The sequence below is a fragment of the Micrasema longulum genome, unplaced genomic scaffold (assembly GCF_059751315.1).
Source record: "Micrasema longulum isolate JH-2025_06_02 unplaced genomic scaffold, ASM5975131v1 h1tg000611l, whole genome shotgun sequence".
Lineage (NCBI taxonomy): Eukaryota > Metazoa > Arthropoda > Insecta > Trichoptera > Brachycentridae > Micrasema > Micrasema longulum.
In genome coordinates this window covers 214,024-239,350 of record NW_028277807.1, presented here as the reverse complement: position 1 = coordinate 239,350, position 25,327 = coordinate 214,024, and the positions used below count along the sequence as shown (strand labels likewise).

The 25,327-nt window shown below is 31.8% G+C and overlaps 1 protein-coding gene across 7 annotated transcripts in view; it reads right to left on the bottom strand.

Annotated features, from left to right (window-relative positions):
- Window positions 1–25,327, bottom strand: part of Obsc (Obscurin) — a 156,346-nt gene that overhangs the window by 29,457 nt on the left and 101,562 nt on the right. For 5 of the 7 annotated variants that reach the window (XM_088228826.1, XM_088228821.1, XM_088228824.1 and 2 more), the window contains 3 exons: window positions 12,679–12,771; window positions 3,149–3,451; window positions 44–200 (listed from right to left, as the gene is read on the bottom strand). In XM_088228826.1, coding sequence (XP_088084952.1) covers window positions 44–200; window positions 3,149–3,451; window positions 12,679–12,771 — 553 coding nt within the window. Of the gene's footprint in view, window positions 1–43; window positions 201–3,148; window positions 3,452–12,678; window positions 12,772–13,319; window positions 13,481–25,327 lie in introns of those variants that run through there. The other 2 variants (XM_088228827.1, XM_088228828.1) reach the window with 1 other exon arrangement.

Below are 25,327 nucleotides of genomic sequence, written 5' to 3'. Positions count from 1 at the left end.
TTAGAATTGACTGTTTTTATACATGAAACCATAATATTCTTACCGACGTCACTAGAATATTGTCTTATTTCCTTAAGCCAAGCTGGTTTCACTAATTCCTTATGGGCTGTTAAGATAATGGGATACGGCGGGCCACTTGGACTGTGGAGCTCAAATTTGTACAAATCAGCAATGTGATCCTTAACTTCTACTTCTGGTAACTGAAAATTGAGTACCACTTTATTGAAATATCTACCGAATCAGAGGATTATAGATGGTTTTGCATTTTATTGAATCCAGTAAAATAAAATATCTTTCAATTGAAATCTAAGAAACAAAACAAGTTGAACGGTCTCTTCATTATTATAAGCTGCTAGATATTTTTTACCAAGATATATTACTAGCGACCGACCGACGTTATACTTTTTTTTATTTGAAAAAAAAAAATATTTGCGTTCTTATGATTTAAATTTTGGTGGCCATTTTTAACGAGTTGTAAAGAACTCACTTTTGAAAAATGGAAATCAAGTTGTGGTAGAGTGGGGTTTGAATCTCGGACTTTTGATCCGTGACTCCGCGATACTAGCCATGAGATCACAACCCGATTGTTTTCATCACTACGATCACAACTTTTTATGGTGCAACTGGTAAAGATCTGTAATATTTTGTTTTACAATGATCTAAATTGTAAATATAAATCTTGACACTGCACTGGCGTAAACATCATCTTATTGGACAATTGCCAAAAAACACAGCAAAAAACTTTGTAATTATAGATATGGATCTCAGCAGAGATCCACATATTTTTTTAAAGGGAGTATAGATTCTAGGCGTTTACACTCATGACCTGTCATCGGATGGTTTAAGTAATAAAGATGCACTGTGTATTTGCATTCTGTCTTAGTTTTATCAATCATATAAATTTATATTTATTTGTAAGGAATCTATTCACATTGGTACGATATTAAAGTTAAACTAAGAAAAAATATCTTGTTTTGATATGTTTGTTGAGTTGTATTCTGTTGCCTTTATAAAATATACAAAATAAAATTAAGAAATATCTTAAACATTTCAGTTGTGAGATTGTGTCTGTTTTATGTCTAAATTTATATAAATCAATTTTGTCCGCTCGTGGTGACTTGATCAGCGCGCTTGTCTACCGTTGCAGGGGGTATCGGTTTGATTAGTGATATGGTGAACATGAAATATTTATTTAATATCTCACATACCTTTATGGAACAAAAAAAATCGACAAATGCTGCGATTGGTGTACAAATGCAGTACCCTTGGACCATTGAGGTGTGCCATACGAAAATTACAAATCGAAAAGTTCAAATGAAATAATGTGATGTCAGAGGTGTCATTTTGGTCGCACGCATCGTTTAAATACGGCCTTCGTCCAACAACGATGTGTTTTCTTTATTTATTAGGTTTACTTCGTTTCTGTTTCATTTGTTAGGGCTCCAAAAATTATAAATATTCCTATATGTTTCATTGCATTCGATACAAGCTAGGTTTTTTCAGAATATTGACACGCCGATCTTAAAAGGTTAACCATCTCTGCCATAGGCTCTAAAGGATTTATCAAGATCAATAAATATTTCAACAGATAAATAGCTTTTTTGAAAGAAGCTTGTGGTCTGTCATTGCCTTGAGTGACCACTTTACTCATTGTGTAACATTGTAACATTTACCTTTTCGCCTATATTTGAACATGAGTATTTCTTTCATTCTTCCATCCGATAAGTTTTGTGAAATAAAAGAGCTGAAACCTTCACTGATGTGAGTGAGATTCTACCGCATCATTTCTCCTGCTAGGAAACGTCACATAAACCAGCGACTGACAGACCAAGCCCAGAAATGTCCATACTTATATTTTTCTGTTGAAATACCATTATCGTTCCCCTTTCTGAACCCAGTGGTGCATAGGGCACTGAATTTGTAAACCAAATGCAGCGTATGTCGATCATCTGTGGCAGGTAAAGTGATCAGTCCCCCGCTTCAGGTGCCAGTCTAGGAACAATTTAATATTGCAATTTAAACGATCTTTAAAATGAAGATTTCACGTTCACCCTGCCAGGAATTGAACCCAGAACCCCAAGATGGTAGGCAATTGTGCCAACCACTACATAACAAAGCGGACTTATCTACACTCGATTCCCTTATTCAAGATTGCCCGAGAGCAGCCAACGAGTCGTAAAACATTCGTCCAGGGTTCGTCTGGTTCCATTTATTATTTCATTTTATTTTGAATTTTGAAATAAACATATTTCACACACATAATTGTATTCTTCATCTGCCTAGATACATCATACTTATTAGTTGTCCTTTGACTGTATTTTGTATTACGTAGATTTTTAAAACTAAAACCAGGAAGCTAATTTCAGGAAGCTAAGCTTTTGAAGCTTTAGAAATCTATTGCCAGCAATGTCTAAAATGTGTTTTTATGCGCCAACATTTATTTCCTAAATTTTTTAATAGACCTAGTCAAAGATTGAATAGTTTACTTGAAATTCCTTATTGTAAATCCAGACTCGGGCAAGACACTCATTTTTCATAGCTCCAAAACTGTGCAATGCATTTCATAAGGACAATATGATTGAGATGAATTATTTGAATATGTTTCAATTGAAATTTTTGTTGAAATTATGGATAAAAAAAAAACAGATTTAAAAAGCTTATTTTTTCAATGAACAGAATATACTTTTATTATGAATTTTTCATTTTTAGTGACAAAAAGTTGTTTGAATTTATTTCAACAGAGAGGGAAAATATTTTTGAGAAGGGTATATGGAAGTATAGGCATTTACAGGGCTTATGACCTGTCATTGGCTGGTTTAAGTGGCCACTTTACATCTTTACATATCAAAAAAATTGTGTTCTAATATCAGCACTAATTTTCAAACTTTTTGATATCTATCGTATTCTTCCAGTAGCCTTTATTTCAATTATAAATAAAATGTCTACTCACACACAGGCCATGCCTTTGCGGTATTGTTTTTGGGTTAATGTAATATTTTTTTTGTATTTGTAACGTTTGTATACCTATTAATCGTAAAATGCAAAGAATTTTTTTTTTAATAAAAAAACTTAACGATAAACTATTATTATCTCAGCTGCTTTTTCTAAGACGCCGGTTGCCTTAACGAAGACATTTTCGATTACTGACCTTCAAGATGTCTTTGAGGATGAAGACAGATCTATCGTCGGAGATGCGGCGAACCTTACAGATGAGAATGCGAGCCTTGAAGAGGAAGAGGTACCGTTCCTTGGCTTTGCCCTCGGAGTCTGTGACCGTGAACCAGTCGTGGGTGAGCAGACGGCCGAGCTTGTAGATGTTGCCGTGGTAGCCTTCGATACTCGATGTGAACTTGTTATCTGTTGCCCTGTGGGGCACTCCTAGCATAAGCTCGAGGGCCTTCTGGAGATCGGTACAGTCTTCACCCAGGCGAGTCGAATACTTTACCAGCTCCTGCAGAAACAAACCACATTTTTAAAATGATTTATTTATTCACACAAATACATACTTATATATAACAAACAAAAATTCTAACGATTCCCAATTTAATAAGGCTAAGAGCCCCGTGTTGGGATGGGATACAACATAATGGAAATTGGAAGCATGCACTTTATTAAACAATGGCAAAAATAACAAATAAAAATTATTACATAAACATATATTTCAGTAAAGAATAAACATATGGACAATAAGCTTAATAGCATATAAATCCAAGCAATATCTCGCAGCAGTTTTCTAGTCAATTAGTTTCAAATCATCACCATCCTAATCCGCACTTGATGGTGCAAAAGCCACTGCATTGGAAAAGTATTTGCAGTGTATCTCGATCTTACGCTTCAAGTGCCAATCCAGAGGCATTAAAAGGGTTGCAGCGTTAACCACCTTATAAACAAACGTTTCATGTTAGCCTTCCTAGGAATCGAACCCAGGACCTCAAGCATGGCAGGCGAATACGCCATCCACGAGGCGGACTTTTCTCCACTCGATTTAATTTTTCAGTTTACCTATAGTCCTTAAAATGTTACATGATTGGAATGACAGTTGACAGAAAAAGTGACGACATAACTTTGTAGTAACGTCAAAGGAGTTATTTATATTGGGACACGAAAAATCATTTGTATCTGGCGTGTTAATTTATTTTTTTAATACAGTGCTTGAAACATAAATCAACATTAATACATAAAATCAGCTTTAAAACTAAAAGAAAACTAAAATAAACCTAATTATTACGACGTTCTTACAAGGTTACATCATTTTGCAAAGACGTTAGAGATGGGACAAATTGATCAATGTAAATTGATCGAATAAAAAAATAATTAATTTGATATTGTTCATGAAAAAAGTATAAATGTAAAAATTTTTGGTGAATAATTTTGTTAAACACACTAAAATAGTCTTGTTTTTGCGTTTTTTATATCAATTTTCGGAAACAGAGTTTAATGATTGCATGAAATAACTGATAAAATCGATTTGATCAGTGATCAGTAATTTCCCACCGCTAATGAAATTAGTTTGACAGCTGTCATTCTAATCAAGCTATATTTTAAGGACTATAAGAGTTAAGTAGCCATCGAGTCAAAAACACTCGTCCAGGATTCTCGTTCTATTTCACGCGCCGAACTGTATCCTTCATCCGCCCAGTTACAGACTTGTTAGTTTTACTCACTGGGAGAAATAGGATGAGGTATAGGTGAGATTTGAAAAATCAAAATAATCGATATATGTATGCATGCTGTTGTTCGAATACTAATGCACCATTGCATTGGGTGTAGTTGGGAAACGATAGATGGGGTTAACGTAAAATTCACCCTTAATGTATGCGAATTGTTGCACCCTGGCAGTTTTGAGAATAGGTACTCCAGAAGAATTCTGGGCATAACGGAAGAAACGCATAAATAACACAAAGAACGCAGCAATTTCCGGTGACAATAACTTTACCAAGGGAAGGTGATACGACTGGCTAGGCCACATACTGCGGATGTCTCCCAAAAGCTTATACAACGCTTGCCTATTTTACAAGCTATAACATGATCTATTTAAATATTTTTTTGACAGACTTCTCTCTTTTATTTATATCGCTATATCAAAAACATACTTTCTTTTGGGACACCTGATATATTTACTATTATGCTCAATGTTTGTTTTTGAAAATTTATTGATAATTTTAAGTTGCCAGAATTTCACTCGTCCATGCACTTTGTAGCTGCAAGACGATTAGTAATCTAGCTTCAATAGGTAAATGTTATCAACTATCAAATATCCAAATTTAGTAAAGGAGGTATAGAATTCCAACCGTCCATGCGCTCAGTAGCTGCGAGACTTGTTGGCATCTAACTTCTATTGTTATAAATTTGTTTTTTATTTCATTTTTTAAAATATCACTAAAACTCTAAACTCCATTGTCAAATAAAAAAATAGAAATGTAAATAGAGGCTAGATTTCTTATTGTCCATGCGCTCTGTAGCTGCAAGACGTGTAATCTTGCTCCTATATATCATAACTGGAGACGAGAAACAAGAATCCTAACCGTCCATGCGCTCTGTAGCTGCAAGACGTGCTGGGATATTTATTTATTGTACAGCGCCCTTGAGGTGATTTTCACAAAAACGGCGCTATATAAATTATCCAAATATAAATAATAATGAGTTATTTACAACTAATATTTGATATGAGGGAATGATGATGATTAAGTATGTACTTAGTAAGTTTAAAAATTGTTTGAATGAAAATTCGTCAAATTAATGGAAAAACAAACAACAATAATATTTATATAATTAATACAATTAAATTTTGAGATCGTACAATTAGCCACCCGAAGAAACAAAATAACCTTTAAATATTTATAATTAATAAAAAAAGGACTCGATAACTTTTTTCAATGTTAATCTGCATATTTTTGTTATTTTCGATAGGCCAATACATTCAGCAAATGGCAGAGCTTGCGGCTAAGCCACCATTATTTTGATCTAGAATAACTAAAAACAGCATTACACGCAAGTACGGTTTTCATCTTCGGAGTCAATCTAGCCATTTTCTTTGCTAAAGGGTGATGATAAACGGATTCGTTTTCATCGGATGCTAGATGGCATACTCATATGCCATCTCACCCTGTAGGCACATATCGTCTTAAATAATTTCGACTTTATTATTAATTGAATCGGCATTCACTTCTTAACACTTAATTATAAATTATTATAGAAAAAAATATTAATGAAAAAATTTAATACGTATTTAATTGAATCGGTAAAATAAATTTGAGTGGTCGATTCGTTTCAAAACACGACTTTTCTTTGTAAAACTCGTTGGCATTTAAAAATTATTTTAGTGATTTTACACAAAATAAATAGGTAGTTAAATTATTCGCCATGGTAAATCATAAAGTTAGTGCTTCGAATATTAATTTAGTTTATATTAGTTCTTGAGAACGTATGAACTAATTTAATAAAACATAAATATTAGTAATAATGTAATACTTAGCCAACAAGCTTCATCAGTTTTTTAAAATGAATAATTAGTTTATTATTTATTTCACTGTTTTTGTGATGCATAGAGGTTCTATGTTTCGGGATCTTTGTTTATTATGGTAATAATAAGAATGCATTTTTTGGTGAAGTGATTATATCAATCAATGTAACAAAGGTCTGAGGTTCAAATCCCACTCTCCCACAATTCCCACTTTTCCAGCACAAGTTATTTATGACTTGAGAAATAATCTTAAAATCGAAATATTTGGGTAAATAATAAAAACTCAAATATTCCTTTAAAAAATATCGAGTACGTAATGTGTTGATGCGATTACTATACAAATAAATTGAATGCCTAAATTATTGAAAGTTTTTTTTTTTGCATCACGACAGGCCAGGAGGCTCAACTACAATGGTTAATTACAGCACAGGACACCCAGGATTGAGAAAAATCCCATTTGAATAATTTTGTTTTCTCACCGGGAATCGAACACGGAACCTTTCGTGCGTGAGTCAAGTTTTTAACCACTACACCACGGAGGCCGCTACGAGTGATAAATGAATCCCAAAAATAATTTATATTAATAAGTTTGTCTTATAAATATTATTGTATACACATAAATATAGGTATTCTAAAATTAAGTGACTAAGATGAACCCACTTTTTTGAACACTGGGTTATTAATTCGAGCTTACATATATTATTATATATAGGCTGAAAATATCCCACGTAATTAATTAATTATAATCAGATCGTTTTACGTGGGTTATGTTGGAAAATTTTAGTGCAGTGATTAATGTGGGCAGGAACTAAAAAAAATTTATTTTAAATAGGCGAAATATTTATAAAACTGGCAATGATCAATAAAAAGTCGCGTTTAAACTATTTTATCCTCAATGATCCACATTATTACGAGAATTTGAATTATCTGAATTCTTTGATAGAAAAAATAAATATATGTCAACCATTGTTTGAAAATATTATTTTTAGCTTACGTATAACGCCAAGTTTCTGAAACACGTACAATTGTAATTAAGAAAAGTAAAACATATTGTGCTCAGAAGTATTTTTTATCAAATAAGTAAGTAAATGTTTTTTTACTGAAAATGATTATTAACCACCATTTTACACCAATCAAATTAATTATTTAATAGTAGTAGTCTATTATCAAAATTTATTAATTGCTAACACGGATTATTATTTCCTTTTAATTCTAGTAGTTTAATTTTATTTAAATGGTAGACATACAACTTTTAAATGGTAGATATACAACTTTTAAATGGTAGATATACAAATAATATTTTTGAGAAGGCGATATAGAAGTCTAGATATTAACGGGGCCTAGCTGAAAAACTTTTTTTTACACAGAGATTACTTAAGTACGATGTTAAAAAATATTATGTAACAAATTAAATATAAATCAAGCAAAAAATAAAATATTTGTTAATAATATAATAATAATTACGAAAATCAACTTCAGAAAATGTGAGTTTTTTTAAAATTAAATATTATTTAAATACCTATTAATACATATATTTACAAAATATGTAATTAGACGAAAACACACGATGAATTCGTTTAAAAGTTTCTGACTGTTATTCAAGAGATTATCATAATTGAGTAAATATAAGTAACTAAACATAATTAAAGAACCTACGGATAGCAAAAAAATATACCCTTTAAAATTTAAGGCATTTTTTCGATACGATGTATTAATTCTCTAAAATGTAATACGTTGACACCATTATAAACTTTATTACAAAAAATAAAGAGATTTATCAATATGTTTATTTAATATTATACTTGTCAACAAAGTTACTTAAAAATGTAAACAAACATGGAATAAGATTTTATCTGTGGTCAAATATGCATTTTTAAAAATTTTGAAATGAATAATTCAAGTTGGCTTTATCAATAAACTTTATCGATGAAAGAAGTGTTGGATTAAGAGCCTAGACACTAACCATTACACGTTACGCCCGGTGTGAATATACCTCTTGGCATTTTCTATGCGAGATAATAATGTGTCTGGTGTTGTGTATTGGAGAAAACGGCGCCGAGTGACAGCCACCGAAAATTATTCGCCTCAAACATTGGCGCCGTGCCAAACCGTAATTTGTTGGGAAAGGAAAGAGAAAGTGGAGGCAGGTTATGTCGTCTTAAATGCTCATTCCGTAATTCAAATATAAAACTGAAAAGGGTAAATGATCAAGCCATGAGTAGTATAAAGAATAAAAAAAATACCATAGTGAATCTTCTAGTTTTAAGAATATTGAAAATCTATTTAAATTCACAAAAATCGCTATCCTATGTTAAAGTTTCGGGGATCATAAGTACCTATGAAATAAAACAACGTCTCGAAACCGACAGGCCTAGAAAAGACGGTAAGCGGTTATATACAATTATTTACTAACATGTCTTAAATCACGTATATACATATTACTATACATGTTACTTATGTAGATATTACTTTGTAATTCGGTTAATACATCTGAATTATGACCGCTTCGCAATAAAATCATTTTTCTATTACTTTTGTAGCACGGGGAGACTGAGATTAGTTATCAAATGTCCCAGTTGTTACACTAGCGATATTTCCGAACAATTATGAAATTCGAACCATTTTCGAATGATTTCGCTCTGTTGTTTCCGAAAGCTTGTCAATACCACCAACTCCGATTAAAAATGTACCAACACCCGAAAGTTTACGACTTTTTTCTAAGGTTTCTCAGAAGAAAACTACTTCAAATCGTAGGAAAATAAATAGCGCAGTATTAACCGATATTCTTATGCATAAACTTGCGAAACCACATATGAAATACATAATACCTAAAAAGAATAAAAGAGTAGGAAAAAAAGACAAAAACGAGTTAGTTGCGATGAAGATGAATATGAAAAAAAAAACATTTAAGAATAGGATCAATGCACAGAATGTAGCCTTTTGGCCCACAATAAATGCTCTAGAAAAAAGAATCTATTCTTTTGATGTCCTAATTACGAATGAGACAATGCCAGTGACAACGACAGAAAACTATGAATGTCTGTTGAGACTATAAACCCCATCGCTGGCCAGAGTCCTCACAGTCAACTTGACGTCAATCAAAATCTAAAAAAAATTAAAACTGCAATTATATATCTATCAGTGGTACTTACGAAGTTTTAACAATTGTATTGATTTTATGAATAAAGACAGCCAAATAAAAAATATTTTTCAATAAATATTACTACGTAAAAACTACTTCGCCTGTTGTCAGGCAATCTGCGCAACTTACTTAATTTCAGTAATTTTGTTTTCACGCGAAAGAGAACCAACAAATAGTTGATTTATTCAACAATTCAATCCGGAAAATATTTTTATTTACTACAATAAAAACAAGCGACCTATCAGCTTTTAATTGGGAAAAGTTTATTTGAGTAAAAAGGCTAAGGGTCAGTTGTACCACAAAAAGTTCAGTAAAAGAAAGTTTAAAGTTCTATTTGATGCGTTTTCGTAGAAATAGTCGAATTTATTTTCAAAAAATAGGTAGACAAATGAATTTATTTTCCCTTTTCAACGGTAATGCAACAATTATTTAACTTTAAATTTTCTTTAACTTTATTTTTATGCTGCAACTGGTTCTAAATGTTGTATGGCTAATTTCACCATATTATTGAAAAGCATATAATATTTTTAAAAACAAGATAAACAACTAATATGAAAACGAGAAAACGACTTTTTCCTCAAAGCAATATATCAAAAAACAAATAGTAAGTAAAGAAAAATTAAAACATTATGGTGGTTTCGATATATTATGTTGACGTTTTTATCAAACCCACAATTTCGAACGAACGAAACATTTGTGTTAAAATTATTTACCTGACCTAGAACTTTATGATAAATTGAAACATTTTATGAACTATTAATTGGGCGTTTCTTTTAAACTATCGATTGGGCGTTTCTTTTAAACTTTCATACTGCTTGTAAAAATATACGCACTAGGCAACTTATGACCGACAAACATTTATTTTTTTTATTTAGGAGGGTGAAAATAAAAAATAAAATAGATCTGAAAAGTAATTAAAAAACATGATGAAACAAATTTTAAAAAAATGCGAAGTTACCCGAAGTAAGTATGTATATTATATCGGCATTGTTGAGTTAATAAAATCAAAATGAAATATTTGTAAATACAAATATAACAGCGTGTATCATCGAGGTATTGCCTACCATGCGAGAGGTTTCGGGTTCGATTCCTGACATGGTTGATTTTTATTTAAAAGGATGTTTTCATACCAGAATATTTCATAGTCTCTGGACTGGTACCTGAAGCATAAGACTAATCATTTTACCTTCATGTTTATTAGTTTATTTTCAGTTCACAAACAGTAAAAGATATCACAATATAAATACAATTTATAAAATAAAAAAAAATAACACTAAACGTCTTTCACCAATTATATGTGAACACCAATAGTCACAAAAGAAAAATTGAAAATTGTGTATAGATCAAAATTTAGTTTTCATTATATGTTATTAAAGCAGTTTATTAGAATTTATATAAGATTGATTTTGGTAAAATTTAATTTAAGATAGATGCAATTCATACAATCGAATATAATTTTGCTAGATTATTAATAAAGTCTCATAGTAGTAAAAAGCTTTTTTAAATGTATATTAATAAATTATAGTAATAATAGTCACAATAAAATAACATAAATATAAAACAATGCGTACTCTTATTTAGTGTATCCGTTTTATTATTGTTGTACATGTTAGTTAGGGTGAGTATATATATATTTAGGGTGTGTGAGGGTGTGTGTATATGTGTATGGGTGTGTGAGTATTGTGTGAGTATTGTGTGCATGCGAGAGTGTGTAGTGAATATAAGTGGACTTATTGATCAATGATTATAAAAAAAATATCTGTTTTTTTTCTTTTTAAACTTTAATGAGAAAACGAAGAAAAAAAAGAATGTTACGAAAATGATCAAGATACGCTGCGATTGGTGTACTATTGCATGATGATGATCATTGAGGTATGATTTTGACGGGAAAAATAAACATTTTTCGGTCTATTTTCGACGATTAACGAGTGAAATAATAAGTGCGAATTGAAAAAATGATGCATCAAAAATAATTCTCAATGGATACACAAACACGTATTGTTAGCTCGTTCTATAAACAAATGTTTTAAATACAGAGTTGATTCATATTGTTTGGAGATAGTAATGAATCTAACGTCAATATGTCTTGAAGTAATAAACAAAGAGCCTTAAGTAATAGGAATATAGAAAAGAAATAATAAGATTCCTTAAAACTAATTTATTAAAAGGTAGTTAATAAATTAGTTTACTCAATGAGGAAGTTCAGTGCAACAAGAAATTGTGTATAATTTATTTTTTTTAGACGAGGTAAAAGTTACAGCATTTAATTGTACGGCAAAGTTTCTCGAAAACGTACGGAAATTTTAAAAATGAACAACTACGTTGAACCACGTTACAAGTTCTTAAGTTGTGTTAGATTTCCAGTTTCCGGGAAGCGAACTCACCAATCAACAGAACTCTCCAACTAAAACTTGAGATGTGTGTGATAATCTTGTTTGTGTACAAACAAAAATAAACTACTACAAAGTGACTAGTTTTTCTAATCCCTTCAGACAAAAAATGTTTATGTTTTTTAGTTTAATATTTAACAACAGAGATGGAGAACATTTTAGAGAAAGCAATATATAAGTCTCGGCATCTACAGGGCTTATGACCTGTCATTGGCTGGTTTAAGTGACAACTTTACACAATGTAACACCTACCATTCTGCCTGTATTTGAACATCTATATTCCTTCAATTCTTCCATCTGTTGATGTTTGTGAAGTTAAAGAGCTGAAGGGTGATGTGGGTCAGATTCATCCGATTAAATTATTTCCCCCACAAACCATGCAATTCTTGAAAAATTTGGAAAAACTCAAAACATTGTTGATAAATCCACCTGGTCCAAGAAAAAGTATAAAAATTTAAAAATATTTTCAGGCGGTGCCTAGTATGCGGGTGAAATAATTAATCAGATAAATCTTACCCACATCGATAAAGGTTTCAACTCTTTAACTTCACAAACATCAACAGATGGAAGCCCTGTAAATGCCTAGACTTCTATATTTCCCTCTCCAAAATGTTCTTCATCTCTGTTGTAATATGTTAGCATGACAACATTATTCAATTAGAATGAAAGTGAGACATTATTACCTTGAGCAAAAGCTGGTAGTCGTTGATGCGCTGAATGGGGAGTTTGAGGTGTTCGGAGATGCTTTTGTCGTCACCCAGCTGACTTGACAGCTCCTAATCACAAAACACAGCACATCAATATGTATTTCAGAATCACTTTTCCATCATAAAAAGCACTTATTTTAAGAAATATATTTCACAGATGTAAATTTCAAGTCATGAAATTTGCGATCAGCACTTTGGAGAGGAATATTACAATGGGAAGGATGAAAAATGTGCGGATTGAGATGATCAGAGAGTAAATATGGAACGCTAAAAATCTAAATTTATTTTTCTACTAGATTTCTTTGTTTTGATAGATTTGACTCATTCTGCGCCGAAATTAGTTTTTGACACCGAAACTAATTTGAACATAAAAATAATATTATGTCACGGTTTCATAGACTTTAGGAATATTTCGAGAACATCTTCAGTTTATTTTTATAATTATCAGTTTCGGATTCGCGGCATACGGCGGCGGACGCGGGACGGTGCGGCGGGGCGGGGGAGTGAGTGGGCGGGGCGAGCGTGGGAAGCCTCCCCCGGCAGGCGGGGGAAGTAGCGCCCGCCGCAGGCCGCCGCGCGACCACCTGACGAGCCCTCCTGGATCGCAGATCACCTACCTGACGGTAAACGACAGTTTATCTAATCAGGGTGAGCGCACCAAGATGGCCCCGCTCAGGCAGTAAAGATGGCGGCACAACACGGATGAAGGGTCGGCTCGGGTTTCCGCGGCGGGACGGTTCGCGGACACGGCGGCGCTGGACACTGCTCGCGCGGTACTAGCACCGACACTGGCGCTAGAGCTAATCTTAGCCGAGGGAGCCACCATACCGTAGTGATAGCAATTATTGCTATTTTTATCTAATTTAATTAACAATCAAACTTTAATAACTTAGCATGTGAAATGCTATCGTTAAATTGCCACTCTTTCAAAGCACGACAAAGTTGTGGTACCCCTAAATATTTATATGATTTATCATGTTACAGATCGGTTTGTCGGCCTCGTGGTGTAATGGTCTTCGCGTTTGCCTATGTTGATATAAAAAATATTTAAAAGAGTGTTTTCTCACTGCAATATTTCATAGTTTCTGAACTAGTACCTGAAGCGTAAGACTAAACATCTTACCTTCATGTAACAAAAATGATCAAGATAAGCTGAAATTGTGGTACCAATGCAGTGCCCTATGCACCATTAGGTGAGGAAAGGGAATGATAATTTAGTTGGGGATTTTTTTTTTCAATTTCGGAGTTTTGCGACAATGCTCCGCAATTTTTCTCCTCTATGTCTAATTGACAATCATTGAAACGATTCACTATTGCTATTGTAAATTCATGATTTATTACGATGCTAATGCTAATTGTTCATCACTACATTTCTGCACGATCGTCAAGCGTGGCTTTCGGCGGGAACTCGCCGTCGAGGCGCGAAAAGCTCCGAAATGTGGAAAGCTCGAGAATTATTAACCTTGCGCGGTCAATTGCCATCACTGATTACTTGACCGGGACCTACATAACTCGAGAGTGACGTCACGTAGGACGAGAGTGTTATCTCAATCCATGACCGGGGCGGGAGAAAAAAATGTTTTTCTAGAAACAATTGCATGCTTCTAGACTCGATATAATTAATACGAAACAACCCCTTCAGAATTAATTATATATACAAATAGTTGAAAGAGAAATAATGGAATATTGGGTACAACTTACTAGTTTAACGTTCACACAAATAAAGATTAATATTTGGGTGAATACGTATCTTAATAATTTTAACAACGTGATGAAATCGCATAAAACACAGCGAGCATAAACATATTACGAATATTTATGTACGTATGCATTGAGGCATTTAAATTCTTTAAAACCATTTGAATTGTAATATTTTGAGTTTGTCCAAATACTATAATTAAACCAACTAGTCCAAGAAAAAACATTTATTGTCAGGCGTTGCCCAGAATGTAAAATAATTTAATCAATAATGAAATCTCTTGACAATAAAAGTTTCAGCTCTCACTAAAATCAACAGATGGAGGAATGAAAGAAATATGAATGAATAATAAATATGGATATAATGGTGAATGTTACACAGTGTGTAAAGCGGCCACTTAAACCAGCCAATGACAGATCATTAGCCCTGCAAATGCCTAGACTTCCATATTCCCTTCTCAAAAATGTTTTTCCTCTCTATTGCAACTAATTTAGAGCTGAATAACTCCCTAGGGAGGAAATCCAGCCAGTCCGCAAACGTTTGAACATACGCAAAGCATTGTTAGATCATAACATTTCGAGAACTTATATAGACTTTAAATAACGTAATATATTTTATCTAATTCAATTTAAATATTTCAATGCTTTTCATTTCTTTTATTTCTTCAGGTGACTCATTGTACAGATTTAAACACTTGTACACTGAGTTATGGGATCTGTTTTTCTCCTCATTAGTAATCTCATATTTTTATCTCTATTTTTGTATGTATGGCATCATTGATTAAATTTTAAAAAATGGATTAAAAATTGATGTTTTAATTATTTTATGAATGAAAATCGCTGTATGAAAAGCTTACGAATATAATCATTTCCCTAGAAAGCATTTTTCATGGTCTCTATGAATGTCCGCCTCGTAGTTTAATAATCGGTGCGTTCGCCTACTATACAAGAGTCTTGGGTTCGATTCCCGATATGGTTGACGTGAAAAAAATAAAAAGATAATTTATAGATATTAGCCGAAACAATTTTACATGCATAAATTTTAGAGTTAAACATTAGTTATTTTCGTTTTTTTTTAATTTCTTATGTAATATACAAAACAATAAGGTTTTTCACACTAGAATATTTCATAGTCCTTGGGCCCGTATTACAAAGGGGAAGTTAATATTTATTAATTATCAATATATCTAAGTAAAATTAAGTTTTCTGTATGAAAAATAGAATGTGTGTACATTGTTTTTCTTAACATGTGCAATTCAGGTTATCAGTAAAGATATTTTAATTTTTATACAAATATACACATTTTCGTACATAAATATCGATTTTACTTAATCGAAGCCCTGGACTGGTACCTGAAGCGTAAGTCTGATCATCTCACCTTCTTGTAACAAAAATAATCAATATACGCTGCGATTTGTGTTTCAATGCAGTGCCCTATGTACCGTTAGGTGCAGAAAGGGAATGATGATGATATAAAAAAAACCCTATTGAAAATGGTTATCCTCAAAGCGCGTTTACCCGTCATAATAAAAAAAAAGGATTTAAAATGAGAACGTGTATTGTTTTTTGTCAGGAAACTTATTTGGGGAACACTTTTTATGAAAAAATTCCGCATTCTTTGTCAACTTCAATTCTTGTACCTCTCTTAAAAGCGTCACTGGCATGAATACAAAAACAAAATATTACTTTTAGACTCTGTCTTTTCTTTACATTGATCCCTGACCCAGTTAATTAGTTGAAAATTATGTTTATATTTTACCTATATTATAATATCTGTAGTTTGAATTGAAGCTGTGTGTTGCATAATCTTGCCCTTGGAATGTAATATTACGTACATCGCTCATCTTTGGGAGCTTTAATGTATCTGGCAGGAGTAAGGAAGCGTGGGCAAGATGACCTACACTTCCAGAGAATCCACACTGTTTATATTTTAATACATTTTTCTTATCCATGCGTTTTTATGATTTTTTTCTCATATTTTTGCTTAATGAAGGGTTGCGTGTTTAGTTTGAGAAAGAAATTCTTTTATGATTTCGATGTACAGAAATCTTTTCCTTTCGTCCGCCTCATGGTCAGATTATTAACGCGTTTGTCTGCTATGCAAGAGGTCTCGGGTTTGATTCCCGACGTAGTTGATACGAAATATTTGTTTAAAATATGTGTTTTTATATTAGAATATAATTCTATAGTCTCTGGACTGGCATGTGAATGGTAAGACTGCTTATCTCTTGCCTTCGTGTAGCAAAAAAATATAAAGGCACCCTCTGGTTGATAAACCGATGTAGTGCCCTATACACCATTAGGTGCGGAAAGAAAATAATGAAATATTTTTCACTTTTAGCCATTTGATTTTCGATCCTCCGATTCGGATTCTGCACCCGTAGATACTTTATATCATTTTTGATCATAATAAAAAAAAATATCGACCTAATTATTTTTTAAGCACATTTTAATTTGATTTATAATGTAGTCACCCCAAATAGGGCGATGTATTATTACCAAAACGAATATATTTAACTCAAAAATAAAAATGATCAAAATAAGTAATAATTCTAAATTATGTCTCTAATGTTCTATATCAACCATATTTTTTATTGTTTGGTATATCTAAAACATAAATTCAAACAAAATACAAAATTTAATTATGATTTCTAAATGTTGTTTTTGTTTCTTATCCAAAACTATTTACTTCCTTTACACTTAACGAGATCATATATTTAAAAAAAAAAAACTATTTACTTAGTTTGAAATGTGCTGATTTCAACGCAACTAACGTTTTAACGTATATAATGCTTCTTCGCAAGCGATATAGGATGCGTAAATCCCCTAGACCGCGAGCATAGACAAGTAAGAAGATTATATAAAGTATAAACTGGACTCAGCTCTTCCTATTTTTCTGCTTTATTATTGAGGTATGTTTTTACCCAAAGCCATTAAGTATTTCCAACACACAGAATTTATAAATAGAGGAGGGTCGGAATGTGTTCTTCTGATTCCCGCGAATGAAGCTCCGATTTTCACTGCTGACCGTTACGACATTGACAGATTTTGCGAGATAGCTTTACTATGAATGCAGACACAAATATCGCCAATGTCGTATAAAGATTCTGGAAATAACTGTAAACACATGGGATATATCTATAAATTATAGCTTATTAATGAAAGTCCTATTTTCATCCAAAGTTTTACAGTTTTAATGGATTTACAAGTACTGTGATTTTTTTCACATTTAAAAGTATTAACAGCCAGAGTTTATTACAATATTATTACCCTTTTAAACAAAGTAGAAACTACAAAACTTGAACATAATTTAACGATTTAATCTCTTTTCTATAATAAGAAGGAAAGTACTGTTCCTGCAGAGCAATTATTATTATATATTAATACTAAACATTTAAACCTTAAAGTAAAACTTCAGTAATTTTAAAATATAATTCATTTAGAACTCAAGTTTAGGAGTTTGCGTTTAAATTTTTAATGAAAAGAACAAAATAAGATTCTTAGTATGATTTTTAAGTAATTGTTCTATCTTTGAATTACTATGTTTGGATTCACTTTGTTTTTCTACGCTATTTAATCAAGACAAAAATTACCTCCTTTAAGGAAGCAAAGGAAAGAATTGAATTTTTGTAACACAATATATTTACTTAAATAATGTTCTTTTGTTTTTATCTTAATCTCTACAGACATATTTCATCATACAGGTAATTTTATTTATCTTTATTTAAAACTTTTGCTGCTTTTACTTAGTGAAAAAAAGTACATACGAGTACTATAGTGTTCGCAAAATTATTTGATTTCTTTATATAATTTGCATTTACGAGAAAACAATATATAAGAAGTTAATTAACTCAATTTTGATATTGAAAAAAAAATCAATATATGTTTTCAAAGACTCGTTAGAATAGTATTTTGTAACAGTCTAAAACATAGATAAAATTTTATTTACTACGTCACGCAATTTCGGTTTCTGAAAAAGCTGTTCAATCAGTACGGGTTTTACGATGTCATTCTAAAAATAAGACTTACATCAGGCAAAATGATATGTTGACTTCAATTCAAAGTTTAAATCTAGAGTGTAATGACGCGAATACATTTGCGAACAAAATTTAAAAAGTATGAATGCAAAAAAGTCGAAGTTTTTTTTTGATTTACTCTTTTATTTCTGAATATTTTAATTTACGACTACTTGTGAAACTGTCTGATTTATCGTTTCTTCAATACCTCTCATATAATTGTATTTAAAATCATAAAACCGTAGTTACCTATTTGAAAACTGTTTTGAAATATTGAGCGAATTCCAACTTTGCCGCTTTTGTTATTTTTATGAGTCTCGTTTTAATTTAAAATTATTATTTGCGTGTTTTTGTAAACAGTGCCAACACTAATAGTGTGAAAAATGTAAATATATTAATTAACAGTATTTTGAATTAGTCCAACTGTTCGTAGACAAGCCCTCTAAATGCCTAGACTTCCATACTCTCCTTCTCTAAAATCTTCTACATTTCTTTTATAGTACTTTCTTCTTCACGAGTCATGTCGAGCCCGCCGACGTTGACGACCACTTGGGAGAAAGCTTCCCTATCCCGAGCAGTGTGAAAAAGCAGCCCCTCCACAGTTCTAAACCTGGTCCATTCTTGGATGTTTCGAAGACAGGAAACTGGTCCGATCTCTCTACGTCTTTGATCATTCCCTTCGAAATATGCCATATTTATCACCTCTTAACATAAATTATAGCCAAAATATGCAATATTATGGAGCTTGAATAGTGGTGAATAGTTCTGTATCCGTATTGCCTCTACGTTATACTTCATTGTTGGTTATCATATCTGTCCAATGCATTCTTAACATTCTGTGGATCTACATTCCGAATGCTTCAAGGTGGTGTATAATAGTGATGAAACGGATAGTGGTTTGGCCGGATACTAGATATACGGCACTAAGCCGGATAGCCGTATATCATGTACATTTCTTAAAAAACAATAAAAATACCGCGGTACTTGAATTTCTCTCATAGCTAATAAAACAAAAGTATAAATATCCATAAAATAAAAAGGGATAAAAATACTTTCGTGATATTTTATCGATCAATGCATTTCATATCAGCATATTTTACAATATTATTAATTAAATAATGATAATGATTTTGGATAGTTTCACACCATCAAATTTTTTTTTGATAAATATGTTTTATTTTAGGGTTAAATTCTTTTTCTAGGGTGTTTACTGAAAACTGAAGAACGTTTTTATGAAAAAAAGTTAATTTGTCATTATAATAAGGGTTACTTCCCTTTTCCCAACCACAGTCGATATCAATAAAATATTTATTGCCGTTGATTTTAAGACATTTTCCCAGTTAAATGAAAATTGAGTATCCACTGGATACTAAGCTACCACCTGGTATCCGGACGGATATTGAGCTACTATCCGGTATCAAGACGGATAGTAAAATTAGGTCGGATAGGCCGGATACCGTATAGTTACTGGATATCCGTTTCATCTCTAGTTTATAACATTAACTAATAAGTGTCCACGCCTCTACACCGTATATTAAGACATACTACGAGTATGTATAACATTTGACTGTTCGTTATCTCAGTTTGAGGTGATGTATTGTATTTTTCATGTTCATATTTTGTTGTATATATTAAATTAAAACTTGTTTGCTACATTTTTTTATATTGCGTCCAATTTACTTCGCTATTTTGAACGCTAACAAAATGTCCAAAGACATGAATTGTAATCATAAAATTACTACGGCTATTTTTTATTTACCAATAAATTTCCAATCTGTTATTAATATTTTTTTGTAAAATGTACCTTCATGGAAATAAGTTAATCAATCTGATTATATTGCAGCATAAAAAAGGATTTTAATTAGTCAACAATCGTGTACGACCAATTTTTAAGAACTTAACAAATACATTTTTAAATGAAAAAAAAGGCTTTATTTTGATAAACGATTTAAAGTTTAACTTTGTTATAATTTCAATTAAAACTATGACGATAAAAGTTCAGATTAAATAAATTATAGTATTTTAATATTTATGTAGATATTTTTAAACATCCACAAAGTACCAAAACTAATTTCTTTATGATGCTTTAATTTATAAGTTGAAACTTTCAAAACAATATTTTGAGTTTGTCCAAATTTTTGTAGACAAGGACTGGATTCAGTTCCCTGGGAGCTGTTTATATCTTTAACTTCACAAATATCAACAGATGAAAGAATTGAAGGAATATAGATGCTCAAATATGAGCAGAATGGTGAATGGTACACAGTGTGTAAAGTGGCCACTTAAACCAGCTATTGACAGGTCGTAAGCTCTGTAGATGCCTAGACTTCTATATTACTTTCTCTTAAATGTTCTTCATCTCTGTTGTAATTAATATGTTAACAAATTAAATGTCAATAAAACTAAATTTCCAGTGAAAAGCTTGTTAAAATACGAAATGGTTCCAATATCTCACAGTTAAGATTAAAGTCGGGAATTCATCTGGGAATTTTGTAAATATTCCGACAATTTTTTTAGACTGGCTTTCAGCAGTAAAATAAATAGTAACGGGCGACTGTAAGATTTGTTTTCTCTTGGCTGGAGGGGCGGCATATAAAGGCTAATTAAAGTAAAACGTAATGACACAGACTGCCGAGGGAGGCGGACTGACTGTTGGTAACTATGCATTTAGATTATCACGATACCGCGCCGTCATAATATTCGCGATGGCTCTCTAAAAATGTCCAACTATTTCAGTAAATCTGGCGCCCTGCCCGAAACTCGAGGGACGGAGCTAACAGGTCGGTACGGAGAAAAGAAAGTCATACTCGAACTACGTGCGTTTATCGTTCAAAACACTTTCTTTATTTATTTTATCGCGATGTTGCTAATTCTAAATTTAAAGCCGGAGATAGTGAGTGATATTGATTTTATTGGGTGTGCAAAATTTGAAACATTTAAAATCGTGTCCAGAAGCCGGAAGCTGCAACACATACCATTCCACATAAGAATCCGTACTAATTCTATAAATGCGAAAGTGCGTTTGTCTGATTGTTTATGTATCTTTCATGTCAAATAGGTGCGAAGGTTTTTACAGTCACTGTTATGTTTCTTTTTTGGGTGATACCGTGTGTGTTAGATTTGTTCCGACGTTTCGGCTGAAGATGGCTCCTGCAATGGTAGCCTTTCGGCGACGTTTCCGTCAGAACAAACCCAACACACACGGTATCACCCAAAAAAGAAACATATTCTTTTATGTCTCTCATTTTTTTAGTTGTTTCAACTTTTTATTTATCCATACTATTGCCGTGTTAAAATATATGTAATATACTTTTCTTCCCTCTCTACCCCTTCCTCTCTTCGTAGTATAATGTAGATATTTTACTGTTATTATTTTTTATTTAGTTTTTTTATTTAGTTGATAAACATAGTCATATATATTTGCAACACAATATTTACATCTACACTTACATTGTTTATTACTATTGCAAACTTACTATCCTCATTTATAATATTCAAACCGTTCTTTTATATGTTCACTTATATTAATTTATATCACTATTTAAAATATACGTAACTTAGTATTTTTTACAAATATAATCTACATATTTAATTTTAGATATAGATACACTTTTTTCATTTTTATGCTTTCTGGCATTTCCCCAAAGAACTGTATTCCCTTGTACATAAAGCAGTTCTGGGACATTGCTTTTGATTTCTTTTCCAGTCTTATATGTTAAGATCCAGTTTGTTGCATAGTTATGAAGGAACTCATTATTTTTAGTTTGTTTTGAAAATATCTCGGAACTATTCCTTCAACAATTTCGTTAATTTCATTGGCAACATAGAATTAGATTTTTCGATCAATTGTCATAATATCTAGAAATACCACTGATTTTCTCAAATTGAACGGTTTGGGGAGTAGGAAGTAGGAAGTAATTGCCTTAAGGAAATATGCCCGTCTTTATGCATATGTATGCAAACTGTATACGTATATCAATGTGTTTAATTAAATAAAAGCAAATACAATATTTTGTAGAGCAGAAAATTTTCTGTCAAATGTCCTTTATCATTTTGTTTTTACTTTTGGTGCTCGTTTTTGAATTTGGAAAAAAACGGCCACAACTTATGTTAACACATTGATGACGATATTGTTATTGAAAAATTGTGATGAATAAAACTTTATGAATAAACTCAATTTATTTATTATTTATTTACTTGACGATTGTAGTCTGTATAACTTTACGGGCTGTTTAACCCATGACGTAAAGCAGACTGTAAATATAAGTTGGAAGGTAATGAATAGAAAGCAAATAGCTGCTCAACTGTCGATATGTACAGAATATCCATATTATATGCAGAAACTGTATTCAGCAAGCAAATTGCCCTATTAATAGGTGAATTCCGAGATGCATTTGTATGACTTCTGGGTGCGTAAAACAGTAAATAAAATCTGGCTGTAGTATAATTATAGGGAACATGCAAACTGATCTCTTTCAGTATTTTTGGATATATTTGTATATTTATAAATAACAACGACATATTATATATTTTATTAAAAAAAAATATTTTCGTTCTTATAACTTACTCAAATATTTCGATGGTGCGGGTGCGATTTCGGGGTGCGATCCTCGGATCTTTGATCCATGAGTCCACGACACTAGCCACGGGACAACGGTCAACGGTTGACGCATTATTAATTTTTAAAAAAACAAGCACCTTTGAAAAGTCTAAATCGCCTGTTTTGCCTGAATTTTATGATCTTTACAAATACAGAGTTTTTTTTCAATTTAAGTTTCCATTATTTTTATGGTCTGTATGAATTTTATGTAAAAATTGTTGTTATTTTCCCAAATAAAAAAAGCAAAAAAAAAGAGTTTTTTCTCAAGCCTGGGTGTTCTGTACTACGATTCACCACTTTAGTTGAATTTCCTGGCCTGTTTTGGTTTTCAAATAAAATGAATAATAGTAATTAACAAGTAATATAACCTAAAAATGAGACTCTTGCTTATTTTGGAAAGTTCACCGCATCGTTGTTTATGTTCAAAATAAAGTTTGAGACAATTCTACACACCAGTGAGATCGGACTATTCTGCAATATGCTGATTAACAAATATTAGGAATTATTTTTGAAATATTAAATACTCTTAAATTGAGTTTGTTTATTTTTCAATGTACCACTAATCACTACAGTTTATTGAATAAATATCTTTGAAACAATTTAGTAGGGTTTTGTATAGACATAGGCGGTGAGTTAAAAATGCCTCACTTCTTTATGCATTGTTGCAAAATGACAATATTCGTATGAACGCCGATTACTGAATGTTAAAGAATATCCTGTTTTTTTTTTACATAATTGTAACTATCCAAATTTTCCTGGTTATATTGACCGATATTTTGATTTGACGATGCTGAAAATATACGAAATTTGCCCATAATTTATTTAAATTTTAATTAGTAATGAATGTTTAAAGTTTGATAATTTCGACGTACAAATAATATTATTATTTTCCTATTTCGACATAACGTAATATTAAATTTACCTCGTGTCTACCTAAAACTTTTTTTTTTGATATTTCTGTGTTCGAAATACGTTTTTTTATTTGTTAACATTTTTAATTTAAGATTTTTCGTAAGTGACCGGGTTGAGTTGTAAAATCACAGCTAAAAAGTGGCGAAATGTAAAAAACGCATATTATTTTGTAAAATTTCAAACAAAGTTATTTTTCCCTTCTATGTAGGTCAGATAAATCATATCGAATTGGTGCAATATCGTCAGATGAAAAAAGTAGCATGGATGATTGGCCTCAAGAGGGGAGACTACACGTTACGGGGAAATGGAGTCAATGTTAAAAATCTCAAGTCTACAAAAATGTAGAAATAACATTACATATTCACGTTTAATTTACTAAATGGCTTAATTGATGTACCATCGTTATGGAACAAGTGTGCAACAAATAATGTGCTGTTCCTTGATCAGTGCAGCACAAACTATGGCTCGCATGCACTAATGTCGCGATAGTGTCGCATTGTAAACTCGAGATAAGATCTGTACTTTTTTGGTGCAAGTCGTTCTAGATTTAAACAATACCTAAGATAAACCAGATCTTGTCTTGAGGTAGTATTTTTTTTGTCCTAGCTTTTATTTTCATTAGTTATATTTAATTTCAATTGTACTAGTATTATAAAAAAAAATATTTACTGTTGTTAAATGGACTAAATAAGTCCGTAAACAAATAAATGTATTATTAACATTTAAAGCATTAGATTTGTGGTCAATCATTTTTACTTAATGTTTTTAAATATTTGTATATAACCATTTAGCAATTTTTCTATGTCTACCAGTTTCGAGACGTATCCGTATCTTCGTAAGGACACCAATTAAACCAACATGCAACACCCACTATACACCTTCACCATAGTTGTTGCACGCACAAAAATATAAAACCAACATGCCATGCATTTGTGCCATGCGTGTTGGTTTTATATTTTTGTGCAACAACTATGGTGAAGGTGTACAGTGGGTGTTGCATGTTGGTTTTATGGGTGTCCTGATGAAGAGACGGGTACGTCTCGAAACCGGTAGACGTAGAAAAGTCAGTAAGTGGTTATGTACAAATATTTAATAACATTCAGTAAAGTAAATGTATTTTCAACACAAAATTTCACGATTAACAAAAAATCATCTTTAAGTTTCTTTTTTCATAATGATGAGTAAATCAGATTAATTATCAATTCAAGCCCCTTGAATTTTTTTACTCAGAAATAAAAAAAAAACATTTAAAGTGAGACAAAACTTGAGCAGTGTCATATAAGTGGAATATATTTAGCCACTGTACTTATATATTATTCTATTTGGTTGCTTCGTGGTCTAGTGGTTTTTGCCATTAAAATTGGACGCAGACATGTAGACAGTTACATCTCATTGATTT